Genomic DNA, 14,656 nt, shown 5'->3' with positions numbered 1-14,656 from the left:
CCAATTTTAGCATATTATGTTCTGAGTTTGGAAGTCTATGATTTAAGTGGACTCTGATTTTCACTAAATTATCTGGGAGTCCGACGTTTTGCCATATGTGCACAAAGGATTTTTCTAAACTAAAGCTAGAAGAGCATGCTAATGATTTTAGAAGTTGCTTGCAAAATGATTTTTCGCAGTAAAGGCTTATATTCTTAAACATGCCACTCACTAAGCTCCCCATTCACACTTTCCAATGTTTTTGTTCCCCTCCCCCCAGGTAGCAGGAGAGTAACGATTCTAGGATTGCGGGTTGCTTGATAAAGAAATTTCAATCTGCCACCGTTGTAAAAGAGTTTGTTAGTTAGGTGTTAAACTGGAAGTGGTCAATAATTAGTTAGTCTCTACAAAATTAGAGTCAGAGTTTGGCTTGTAATAAGCTATCTCCTGAATGATGATGTTGTAATTAGAGTATTGTAATGATGAGTTAAGTTTTGTTCTATGATAGAATTACTAATGAGCAGGTCCACAGAATTAAGCCCACAGTAATGCAGACTCATAAGATGTGAGGCTAACAGGTTCAGTTCGGATAGATGTCATAAGAGAGTTGGCATTTTCTGTCTTCACACCTCCTCTTAGGTTAAAAAGGTAACTTGGGAGGGAATGTGACAAAGTATATGTCAATTTGACACCCATCATTTTAGTATACATATATTCATATGAGAGTGAAAACTCGAGCTTCCAACTTAACTATGTCCAATTAAGCATTCTTTTATTAAGTTACATATTACATCTAAAAAAATGTTTGTCAGAGTTTTAAGAAAATATCTTTTTATTTTTAAACTAATCGACTCTATATATCATTTCTAATAAAAGTTGTAGGTTTGAATCGTCACTTCAAAGAAATGTTGACTTGAAGTTTTGTCTATGCTAACATTTTGTGTATATATACAAACACATAGAATCCTAGAGTTGGAATATTCTAATTTTTTAATGGTTAAAAAAAACTAAGCCTTGTTTACTACAAGAAATTTAGTGTGATATAGTACAGAATTTGTAATTGGATTTTTTTTTTTAAAAAAAAAGATAAATTACAAATTTGACTCTTAAGGCTCTTACAAATTTGAGTCTCAGAGCTCATTTAGATAATAGATATTGTTTCATGAGTATGAATATTAAATATATTGGATTTAAATTTTTACTATATTTGGAAGAAGAGGAACTGTCGGTTACACAACGGTCAGCGAGATTGGCATCTACTGTGTTTTAGCTTATTGTATCTATGGTTCGTGTGCGTGCTACTTCGTGGGGATCGATCTTCATGGACTTATCTAGTTTGTCTGATTTTTTCACTCTTTGTTTGGTTACTTTAACCCTATTTGTCCAGTTTTGAGGTCCCCAGATTGTGGGGGTGTCTTTTGTTCTTCTGGATGTTTTGTTATTTGTTCGTATGGTTCTTTTTGTTGGTTCTGTTTTTCGCCACTGTTCGACTTTATAGGTGCTCTTTTCGCGTTGGTGCCTTGATCCCAAATTGTGGGATCACTCTTGTTGTTGTATAATAATATTACTTATTCAAAAAAAAAAATTGGGTTTTAAATGTTAGAGATATAATGTATATGTTTGGATAGATAAGGTAATTTAATGTCTGAAAATTAAATATATGTGTTTGATTTATCAATGTTGTATATAGAAAATGAAATTAAATAATTACTTAATTAAATATAAGATAACAACTAATGTAGTCATAAATAAAATTTAGCATTATTTAATATATTATTTTATTATTTATTATTTAGTCATTTAAAAATAGAAATAAATTAGGGTTGTTTTCAAATATAGGAAAATGAACCAAAATATTTATAAATATAGCAAAATATCATAGTCCATCCATGATAGCCCGTGATAGAATACTATCTGGACACAGAGTCTATTGCACTCTGTCACAAATAGACTGTGATATTTTATTATTTGTAAATATCTTTAGCAATTTTGTCATTTAAAATAATTTTTCAATAAATTAATATTTTTTATATTAACTTTAATTATACATTAATTTAATGATTTAATTTAGGTAAACAAATATAAATTAATTACAATATTAATAATTATAATAAAGTGTTGTATTAAATAGTTTAATAACATAAAATATTATTAAATAATTATAATTATATTTAAAATTAATTAAAATTATAATTAAAAAACTAATATTACTTTATAAATTAACCAGGCTTATTTTTCATGTTCATCTCCCAAATATAAAAATCCCACATGTTTGTAGGGTATTAGAAAACTTATGTCAGATAGGTTTAGTTCATTGATAATAATATCCTAATTTTTTTAAAAAAAATCACGTGAAATAAACAAACATATTAAATGTCTGTTTGAAATCTCACGGCAAAACCTGTTTGAACATCAAACTTAAATACTAAAATAATAAAATATTATAAGAAATATATATTAAAAAAATTCACTAAAATTAATAATTTTTATTAAATAAAAATACTACTAAACCTTCTAAATAAAAATGGTAACGACCCAACCTTTTGAGTACTCTAACAAAGGTCATTACAACTAAATACACATTTAAAACCCATATATTTTGTTAAAAAAAATCATTAAAACAATAAGGATAATTTTTCCAAAATAAACTAGAAAACAAATAAATAAAACTTTTATTCGGGTCCCCTAAAAATAATATTCATAAAGAAAACATTCAAAACATTAAAATTTATTGTCTCACATTAAATTCTAGTTTCAAAACATTTAAATGACAAAAACATAAACTGAGCGGAAGCGATTTCTCTTGTCCCCATATGGCTCTGTCACGAGTCCCGTTTGAAAAACATAAAGGAATAAAAGATGAGTATAATAATACCCAGTAAGTGACCCGCTACTAGGCCCTTGAGGTTACCTGGTAGTTAGTTTATCTAAGTATCGGTGTACACCCATCATATCAGTCGTAGTGATCCCGAAGGAACACTCATCAGTCATAGTGTGTAACCCGAAGGTCCACCAATCAATCGACATGAACCCGAAGGAACATGAATCAGTCATAGTGTGTAACCCAAAGGTCCACAAATAAACCATAGACATGAACTCGAAGGAACATGCAGTCGTAGTGTGTAACACGAAGGTCCATAAATCAGTCATAAACATGAACCCGAAGGAACATGAATCAGTCATACATGAACCCAGAGGAACATGAATCAGTCGTAGTGTGTAACCCGAAGATCTACAAATCAGTCATAGACATGAACCCGAAGGAACATGAATCAGTTGTAATGTGTACACCTGCCTAGATAAGAAAAACTAACAGGAATCCTATAACTTAGCATGCATCAGTTTTCATATAACTCCTATGTTATATTTTACAATTGTTTAACTTAGGGGTAAAATTTCATATATATCCTCAGTCAATGGTACAATCAACATAACAAACCAATCCAATCAAGTCAGTCAATGCTATTAAGTCATGTAGTTCAATTAGTCATAAATTAGCAGTCCCAACAGTTTAGAATTATCAGTCAAATCCGTCTTAGCAGTCTCAATAAACATTCCATGTCATCTTAAGTAACCAGTTCATGTATTCTTAAGTAAATAGTTAAAGTAATCATAAATAAGCAGTCCAAGTGGTAGGGACGATTGGTTCAAAGGCGAACTAGTAGAAAGACACTTACCTCAAGTTTTAATCAATACGAACTCAAACAACCTTAATTTTTATTTGCCCAAAAGATCACGAACCAAGTCCTAAGTGATAAACCAAAAAATAGGATTTCCAAAATAAGGCCAAAATTCTCAATCAACCAATTTACGCCATCCATTAAGGCCAAATATTTACAACCCCAAGGTCTAATTACTTACCCAAATTGTCTCGAAATTGATCGCAAATTTGATGAACAACACTTCAAAATCCTTTGGTTCTTGAATCAAACCCTATACCAACAATCAAAATTAATTCCATCATTTAGGACATAATTCCAATCACAACTTAACCCGAATGTCTTTAAACAACTTATCCAATATGTGGTTTGATCCCAAAACCATTTTGAAGCTTCAAAATCAACACAATCCAACAACTATATCACCAAAATCAACCTTTAACTTTAATAGACAACAACTTTAGACCTTTTAATCCAACCTCCAAAAAATCACAATTAAAACAAAAGTTAAGCCGACACTTAGTGGGTATCCAAAAATTCTCAACAAAGACCCCAAACCTTATAGAAAAAAGGGTGCCTAACAACTTTAATCTTATCAAAAAGTAACTTAAGTGTCTACAAAATCCAATTTCGACATCAAAACAATATGGGTGAGCCAAAACTTAAACCAAAATTTGATGGGCATTCAAGATCTTCCAAGAAAACCCATAAAACATCAAATAACTTACCCAAGATATCAATTCCGGTGACAATGGCGTCAGCGGCGGTGGCAACCATAGATAGGCAATGGGTGTTGCAGTCGGACAGTATAAATTGTTTAGGCTAGCGGCTAGTAGTGAGGGTCTTGCATGAGGAGGGTTTGTGAGAGTAAGAGAGAGGGAATTTCCAATTTTACAGATTTTATTCAACAGTGATTACGAACAAAAAAGAGCTTCAAACAACGATCCAACCATTCAAAATAAAACTCTATATGTCCCGAATAGAATAACCAAATTTAAGCACGATACAGCGGTTCAAACTCCGACAATCAACAAATTTTATGGAAGCTGTTACTGAAAAACCGAATTGTTTTCTCCCCGATTTTTTTTTGCCTCTTTTCACTATCCTTTAATTTCGAAAAAATCTCAATTCTTTCATTTTTTTTTTCAAATTTTAAAAATATAAATAAAATTCTTTATAACAATATCTCAAAAATATCCAAAAATTCTATTAAATTAAGAAATCAATTAACTTAGCAAATTACCTTAATTTAGGCTTCAAAAACCAAAATTAAATAGCATAAAATCCATCAATTTGATACAAATTAAATCCTTTCAAATATTTAAATCAATTCAAAACCACATTTAATTAATTATCTCCTTAATTTTTTTTAAGTTGGCTCTAAAATCTTAAATCAAGCAAAATTCAATATTTTTAAGATAATTAGTTCGAATATCCAATCAATTAAAACTCAATATCTTTAAGAGCTTTTCAATTATTTTAGTTTAATTCCAATTTCCAAAAATGAAAGGGAAATTAAAACTCAATATCTTTAGATAACTAACTTAAATTTTTCTGAAATTAAGGATGTTACAAAAACAATACTAAAAAAGTATAATATTATAAAATAAAAAAACAAACAAACAATACATTACTAATTATCAAACTTAAGTACAAAAAAAAAAACAAACAAAAAAATAAACAAAATTTTAAAATTACGAATAACCAATAAAAAATTTTTTGAACATGTTAGGATTAATGTCCTAAATCTCTTGTACTCTCGTAATTTGTAAACATTGTTATTAATAAAATAATTGTTATAGTATGAGCATACACTAAATCCAATAAACTAAGATCCTAGGTTATTTTATGTAATTTAAACAAGTATGCATAGACATATATGTGGTTCTTGTTTAAATAATAATCTAAACAGTTTGTAGTAGATGGATAAAGTTGGGTACCTTATCCTGGTGATACTACGGATATGACCCGTAGATGTTACAAGTGCTACAAATGATCTGATCCTGATCATTTAGGTGGAGACATGTGAACGGAGTATCCTATACAAAGGGTTTGTATAAGACCGGATAACGAAATGGTTAGTCTCATTATATAACACCGTTAATAACATAGACTCCATTTCACCAAGATGACCATAAGTGACATGACATGAATCCTAAGTGAGTTGTGAACTCCTGCTCATGAAGGCGGTCATTTGATTTGTATGAGTGAGAGATATGACCAGATTGTCAACTCAATATGTCTATCATTTTGGGGATTCGTCCGATTGAGGAGCTGGAAACACAGCTACACAAGACGGAATTCACTTCTTCCTAATGTCAGGGTAAGTAGATAAATTGTTCCCTTAAGGGCTTATCCCGAGACTTAACAATGTGACCACGCCCTCTCTTGGCTCAGGAGGGATTAATCATAGTTGGACTATGACTTATTGTTCATTAAAAGAATTAGTGATACTTAAAGAGTTAGATGTAACTACAGGGGAAAAACGGTAATTTTGTCCAACTGTACTTACGAACAATTTGTGAAGAGTCATCGCGTTGTTGACTGGTTATATCCAATGGACACAGAAATATATCTGTAGTGCAAAGAGTGTAGCTATCAATCTTTAGTAGAATGACTGACAATTAATGGATGTTGGGTAATTTAATTAAAAATTTTAATTTAATTATCCAAGTACCATTAGAGCTTCAATTTACAAGTTCATAAGGTCCCTTCTGTAGCTCAGAGATTTAATGGAGAATTAGTTTTTGACTAATTTGAATTGTTCGAATTAATTGAGGAAAATTAGTTATATATGATATAATTATTTAAATTAATTATATGTGATATAATTAATATAATGTATTAGATACATTATAATATAAAGTATTTGGATAGGATTTTGAATATATTTAAATACTAATTATATGAATGAGATTCATATAATTAAATTTATGTTAAATACCATAAATAGTTGAGAGGAATTAAATACTTGAATATGATTCAAATATTAATTATATGAATGAATTCATATAATTAAATTTTAATTTAAATGTGATTTATATTAAATGTCATGCATAGTTGGGAGAAAATAAAATTATAAGTTATGTATTATATTTTACATAACATATAATATATGTATATATATATATATTAATTTTAGTTAAATTACATTATATTTATATTTAATTTAATTAAAGGGAGGGAGTTCCCTCCCCTAATTTTCTCAGCCAAAAACATGCAGTGTGGGTGGTTCAGAGTGTTGAATGTATTCATCATCTTCTTCCTTGAGATAACAGAGAAAAGTTCTCTCTGGTAAAAATCTTCTCCTCCCTCTCATCCTTTCATCCCTCTTCCAAAAATTGTACAGAGCCTACTACTCCTGCTGAATTCTAACCCCAAGATAATACAGAGGGTTCTCAAGTGGTGGTACCCAATTGAGATTCCATATTTTGGAGATCGAGGGATTTAAATTTTTTTGGCTTCAAGGGTAAGTAAATTTTCTTCCCTAATTCTAAGTTTTGTAAAAAATTAAAAATCAAACTCAAATACTAAAATAATTGAATATTATAAAAAAATATATATAGTAAAAATTCACTCAAATCAACAATTTGTATTAAACAACAAAAAAAAAAAAAAACTACTAGACTTTTTTTAATGCACTAATACAAAAAGAATAACATGTTCTTTGTTTCTTAAACAACAACCAGAACTATATATATATATATATATATATAATATAATATATATATATAAAAAATAATATTATGAGAATAAAAACAAAATTTATAATTATTTTTTTAAAAAAATGAAATTTAGTTGAGTAAATGTACAAACCTCACAATTTGATGGATGAATGTGAGAAAAAAGAGGAATTAGTAACAATTTTTGGAAGAAGAAAGGAAAAAAATGATTTGAGAGACAAAGAGCCAGAAAGGGAGAGTGTGATTTGGCAGAGGCAGAGGCAGAGGCAAAGTGTGATTTGGAAAGCTTGTTGGTGGGATTAAAAAGGCGTAGTTCGAATGTTGAAAACTTGGTCCAACGATTAATGCGTGCAGGTGAGCATTGGAAGGAATAAAAATGGAAGTGAATAAAGCTACTGATGATCAAAAATGATCTGATGGATGAGACGAGATACAAGTTGGGCAGACCATGCAGTATGTTGAATGTTGAAAACTCTACTTATGTAGGTCGAGTTTTCAACATTCGACTTAACCCTATATTTTGCCGCTTATACAGGTTGAGTTTTGAAAACTCGACTTAATTTCTCACTTCGTCCTCGAACTTCTAAAAAACTCGACTTAATTTCTCACTTCGTCTTCGACTTCTAAAAAAGTTACCGAACTACAATAAATCCTTAAATACTTTTAAAACTGCCATAATTCCCTAAATATTTCTACAATAAAACCTTCGGCTAACAACTCTTCCTTTTTCTTTTTAAATGTCAACCATCCAGCTTCAAAAAAAAATGCCAATGTCCCATCAATAAATTCATGGACATCGATCTTCACCTAAATGTCACATTATATATTTAATTAATTTTATGTTTAACTTTAATAAATTTATTAGATCTTATAAACCTAATTTTGAAAAAGGACTAAAAAATGATCCATTTGAAATATTAGTGATCAAATGTACCTATTCTTAAATCTCAAAGATCAAAATGGATTTTTATTTTTTTATTTTTTAAATTATAACATTTCGAAACTCAAACCAAATAAAAATTAGACTCAAAATTTTAGAGTAAAAATACATCTATTTTTTTCTTTTATTTTTCATTCAATACAACATTTGAGGTGTGAAGATTCAAACCTCTAACCTTTTAATCAATCCTTAGCCAAAGGCTAAAGATAACATTATTCAAGTTTCCTTCATAAATACATACATACATCTACTTATTTTCTATACAATTCTATTTGTGTGGAGGAGAAAGAAAGATAGCATGCATTCTATACAATCTTTCAAGCTTGAGGGAATCCCAGGGCAGGATGGTAATTTCACCGAAGGGCATGATTGTAATCATGGAAATGGAAGTTTTTGTAAATGTAATGAGAAAGCCACCTTGAAGCAGCAAAGCAGAGGATAGCCATAGCCACCATCAAAACTCTAGCAGCTCCTGATACCAAACTCTGCTTTGTTGCTGCAAATATTCCAAGTGAAGCAATGGAGATAACCTGCAATACAACTTCTAGTGCATTGAGGCCCTTGTATGCCACCCTGCAACTGCTGCAGCTCACCACATGAGACCAGTACCTGAAAACATCCCCCCGCCTTCAACTTTCAATTTGTTTATGTATGAAAATATCGATGTTGCCACATGAGAAGTAAAATATAAAACAAAGTGCAGAAACATGACAGGAATAGAACTTGGTGGGATTTTCACATCATTTGCAAGTTTTGATGGCAGTGACTCACTAATTGTCACACCCACTGAATCTAGGATGATCTGTGACGACAGTATAATCCAACTCCAAGAGTGCAATAGAGTTTATTGTCAAATATATTTTTAACTTAACAATGAACTTCATATGCAAATGCTGCATATACAAAATAGCAAAAATTATACTCTTATCAAGACCTCAATGTCTAGCAATATGTAGTTACAAAAGGTGATATACAAGAACTAATGGAATTGGTGGCAGTTTCTGATCCTAACGACTTTGAAATTGAACAATAGTACAGTTAGGGGATTGTTTAACAGTTGTTATCGAAAAGATTTTTTTGTTTAGTCCCTTTCTGAGTGGCGTGTGAGAGAAAAAAAGATAATTGTACGAACTTTGATACCTCTAAGAGGTGGATGACCTGTGAGAATAAGCTATGGAAACATAAAGATAAAGAAGTTAAAACTAATTGTCCAAGCATTATTTTACTGAGATTTTTTTTTTTTTTCCTTTTTTAAAAGCAAAAGACAGTCTTTTAAAATAGTAAATACCCCCAAACAGCCCTTAAATCACACAAGTTTTAAAGAATAAGGATAACAGAAAGGGGTATCAAAGAGATCCTCATGTCTCTGACTTTAAGGCCGAACTTATATGTATTTTGACTAAACCCACAGACAAACACATTTGAAAAGAAGAAACTCGTATGATTTTATTATTATTATTATATCTAAGATAGGCCAATCATGGCTACCATATTTGATCCACGATCTCCTAGATATTGGAGTTCTAACTCATGCATCGAAATGAATAAGTGTGCAATTAACATTACGAAGTTGTGAGAGAGTTACCTGTCCATTAGCTGTTCCTTCGGAGGGGATGGAGGAAGAATGCCACTGAACTTGCCTCTCCAATCAACTTGACCATCAGAATATTTGTTCAACCACCTTCTGAAGGCAACAACTTTGGCGTCAGACTTGGTTGGCACAAAACAAGCTTTCTGCCAATTTGAAGGGCCAACATCCAATATCTTCCTCTCCTATAAAAATGTACTCAAAAAGCTTATATGATGAATATGAACTTATAAACCTCATATTTTCCTTTTTTTTAGCAATTTAGTGCAGTCAACATTTAAGCTTAACAAGCAGTGTTCATTAGGTTCTGTACAGGAACAATTCATTGAAAAAGAAGAGAGCTCTTTAAGGGTCATGATGAAGTTCTTCCAACAGCAGAACAGAAATGTAAAATGGAGAAAAGAGAAACAATGAAAAGTTAAGGGCTCATTCATAACATTTTTTTTTTCCTTCAAGTACACTGATGCTATCACCATCACATATAATGAGGGTAAGCTTTGAAGTTCATTTCATCATAGACCGAGAGTAATTTCCTAAACTTTTGAACCATCTACTCTCAAATACTATCAGCAAGTTGAAATACTGAATATTGATGGGGAGTAACCCAACTCAACCATTGTAAAACTTTGATCTATACTTTGCGAAACTTAAGCAATGTGCTGAAAATATGATAGTCTTTACCTCCACATGAAGAAGATACAAATCTGAATCTAAGATGAGGTTTTGTCCCACATGAAACACCCATCTTGGAATAATTCGGTCAATCCATACAGCAAAATTTCTTAGAGATACAAATATTAATCTGCTTTTACCCGGACCAACAGGAATACACATAAATATTAGCATCGCTTTTCTCTGAGATGTGTTTGGGGCCACCTAATACAACCAAAGAGGATACACAATAATACCCAAAAGTGGAGAGAAATAAATCTAGATAATGCGAAAGAGTGAAACTTTTTATCGCCCAAAAATGTATGCAAACTTGCAAAGGAGGTTTCTAGATTTATACCGTATTGTTTTCACTCGATAAGAGAGCTCCATTGTCTTGACGATTTGAATCTCTTTTCTTAGAAGGTAGACTAAAAGAAGTGTAAAAAACACAAGGTGCAAAAAACTGGCTAGTTCCCAGTTCCTGGTTAGTGATGAAACCATTTACATCTAAGTCTCTCACAACTATGTCAATTGGTTTTCCTCCTTCTCTATCTGCTTTCTCTGTGAATTCCATAGATATTAGCCATGAGATCCAATTAAAGATAGAGAAAATCATAAATAGTTCTTTTTCCATCCCAAAATACTCATCTGTTCTTGGGCTGTTGCCTTCCCATTATCCCATAATGAGCATATGGGACATGTGCTGGGTCCATAAGATTCTCAGTCAAAACCTCATACCTGAAAGTGCAGAAAGACAGAGTAGTTGAGTAAACAAAGGTCTTCTCTATGCACTTGATCTCCTTCTTTCAATTCATCAATGTTATTGTTAACTTATACAGTTCAACTTCTTTGGTTCAATGAAGATAAGTTATATAGCTGACCCTATTAGACCGTTCTTGGAAGAATAAGATCGTGATCTTTCTGTTAAATAGATCTCCTCAGCTTACAATCAATCTTCTTTCGGTGAAAAAAAAATTAAACAAAACCACATTTTTCCTATGCCACTTGGATCCACACATTTCCACACCAAATTCATCCACATACAACATAACTTCCTCGATATTCCTCTACAACTAGACTAAATAAGAGTAAATAGAATACAGAAAACTAAATAGTGACAATTTGTCTCATCATACCCATACGGAAGATCTCTGTTACTGATTAACTTGGTAAATGACGGATCATCCAATTCGGGGATGTAAGGGGGTTTTTTCTTCACCAAAATATCTTTGTACTGAGGATCACTATTGGGCCAAAACCATAACATTTCATTCTGCACAATACTGGGATAAACAGCAACACATGCCCTTTTGGATGTGTGAACCTGCAATATATCACCGAAAGTAAATAATGGATAAATTTAAATTTAAGTGTAATATCTAACTTCAAAAGTTTCCTAACTTTAAAGTGTCTGATTTCTTTCATGCAATCTCTACCATTAAGACCAACATTGTTAACTAAATTTAAATGATGACATGAAATGTTTACTGGACAGGCATCTCAATTGAACAAAATAATCTGGAGCAAGCAGCATATGGAATCTCTTTTGCAAGCATCACTCAATTATGTTCAGCTTTATAGTTCCTTCAAAACAACTAATGTTAGTCCAATGGTCATGTCAGGTCAAGATCAGAGATAAAATACAAATTCAAAGATTAATCAAAACACTAGAAAATTGAAGATTAAACAGAAACAGCCACAAAGTTCAATCTCTAATTTAAGCAACAAAGGCATAAACGTCAGTTCACAAGGAGAAGACGGTTAGAATCAGCTCATTACCGGAGGGCCATCGGGGGGCGCCTGAGGGATGAACTTACAATCACCGGAGCCATTAAAACACCAGCCATGATAAACACATTGCAATCTCCCCCATTGATCAATCCTTCCTTCAGACAACGGAGCCAATCTATGCGGACACAAATCATCAAACACTTTCCATGCACTTTCGTTCTTATCCCACCACACCACTACATCAATCCCCATTACCGTTTTCCCATGTGGTACCCTCTTATCGAGGTCACAAATCGGCATAATCGGGTACCATTGCGCATACCAATCGAATCTCTCCTCTCGCCGTTCACTCTCAGCCTCCACCTCAAAAGGATTGGCAGATTCTTCGGTTGAAATGGCGGATGATGTGATAGCACAAAGCTTGAATCTTCGACTGTGTTTGTTGATCGATGAAGAAGACGATGAGGAGAAAAGAGGAATCTGCAAACATTGATTCGGAAATTGGGGTTTGTTCAGTATGGCAGTGAAGTGAAATGGAGAAGAAGAGAGTTTGAGAACGTCCATGGCCGAAGCTTGAACTCCGAATGGAGGAAGTCGGATATGGGAAGTGCAGGGCTGTTAGAATTAATCGCATGGTTTCTAGAAAGAAGAAGATGATGAGTGTAGATTTTCAAAATTTTTTGTGGTCATGAACATGTCCAGCATTATTGAAGATTAAAAGAAATTTCACCTTGCAATTTGCACACATGGATTTGAGAGAATTTTGCCCTTTTTTCTAAATTTAAGAATTTTGCCCTCTACTTACCTAAATTTACAAATTTACCTTTACGTGACGTTTGGTCCATTGAGTGAAGATGATAAGTCATGTCTTTGTACGTTGGAGTTAGTAAATTTTTTTAAAGATAAGATGGAGTTAGTAAGTTTGTATTTGGGTATAGAGTTGTAAAATTGAATTCATCGTCAATTGAGAAAAGTACGATGAAGTAAGTTACTTGATAAATGTGAAAAGTAGAGACAAAAGGGAAGATGGAGTTTTTTAGTAAATGTGAAAAATATTTTAAAAAATGAAGTTACTCGATAAATGTGCAGTTTAATGATGTTTACTATTGAAGTTGAGTTGTTTATACCAACTTAATAAGTTTGGTGGGACAACCAGCCCTTTACTTTCATTTTCTCTCCTCCTTTCTCTTCTCGATTTTTTCCTTTTTCTTCCTTGTCAATCTTCCCGTCTCCCTCCTCGTCTCGATTTTTCTCTCCTCCTTTCTCTTCTCAATTTCTTTACTTCCTTTCTCTCCCTCGTCTACCCCATGGGTTTTCTTCTTCATGGCTTTGTGTCTTCTTCTTCATGGGTTAATCTTGTCTGTTTTGTGTTGCAATGCAAGAGTGAGAGGCACAAATTGTACTCACAATGTTATGTTTTGGTAATTTCACCTGAACACGATATTAGCAAATGGTCAAAATACCTCAATTTCAAAAAGTAGGCAAATTTCAAAAAAAAAAAAAAAAAAAATGGATCAACCATCGGATGGACTTGAGGATTGACAACTTTAAAATAAAAGGAACTTAATATTTTCATTATACCAATTTAAATATTGAAATTTTGAAAGTGTATCAATTTACATTATACACCTAAATTTTGTGGTTGTATCAATTTAAACCATAAATTAATAATATTACCAATTTAAATATTGAACATTTGAAAGTGTATCAATTAACACAATTCTTCAGTCTTAGTTCGAAAAATATAGTATGCTACATATTATTTCAATTTAACTTCTAAATTGTTTATAAGTGAATCAATGTAATCCATTTATTAAGATTATATTTGAAAATCGTCAATGCATTCAATTCTTACACGTGAAGACTTCTTCAATTATCGGATTAATAAAACTATTATACCTCGAATTGGGGGACATGAATAAACCAAGATCACATTCGTATGAGGGATTTGAAACTGTGAAAATATGGTTGAAAAAGGCTTAAAAGAATTGAAATGAGCTACCTATACCAACAAGGTACACTTTCTTTTTCGATGACTCAATCGTAAGAACTTCAAAGTTAAGCATGTTTGGCTTGGAGTAATCTTATTTTGGGTGACCTCGTAAGGGATATAGGGAAATGTGGTAGCCTGACCTTGATAGTAAGGTTATATTTTAGGAGGACCCAGATTAAAGTTTTGAGTTATTTGAATATTTATTTTATTAAAGTTATTAATTTTACGAAACTTATTTGGTTTTAGTTAAATTTGCTAAAGGGTTTTGTTTCGAAATTAATGCATGCATGTAGTAATGACTATGTTAGCGGTCTTAGAAAGTCGGGTCGTTACAAAAAATAATAGACAATTAGAATTGATGCATGGAAAAATTAAAAAAAATAATTGAGAGTCTAAATTGATTCATTTATGAAACTTTATGAATTTAATGGA

General features: G+C 31.8%; 1 protein-coding gene across 1 annotated transcript; it reads right to left on the bottom strand.

Annotated features, from left to right (window-relative positions):
- Window positions 1-8,365: 8,365 nt before the first annotated feature.
- Window positions 8,366-12,918, bottom strand: LOC120071453 (protochlorophyllide-dependent translocon component 52, chloroplastic-like). The gene is made up of 7 exons (XM_039023746.1): window positions 12,280-12,918; window positions 11,637-11,824; window positions 11,149-11,238; window positions 10,859-11,063; window positions 10,531-10,725; window positions 9,847-10,034; window positions 8,366-8,870 (listed from the first exon to the last, which is right to left on the bottom strand). Exons 1-7 carry the CDS (start codon window positions 12,793-12,795, stop codon window positions 8,615-8,617), a joined length of 1,638 nt encoding a protein of 545 aa, XP_038879674.1. The 5' UTR covers window positions 12,796-12,918; the 3' UTR covers window positions 8,366-8,614.
- Window positions 12,919-14,656: the final 1,738 nt, after the last annotated feature.

The sequence above is a fragment of the Benincasa hispida genome, chromosome 2, assembly GCF_009727055.1.
Source record: "Benincasa hispida cultivar B227 chromosome 2, ASM972705v1, whole genome shotgun sequence".
Taxonomy (NCBI): Eukaryota; Viridiplantae; Streptophyta; class Magnoliopsida; order Cucurbitales; family Cucurbitaceae; genus Benincasa; species Benincasa hispida.
This window is presented reverse-complemented; position numbering and strand designations above follow the sequence as displayed.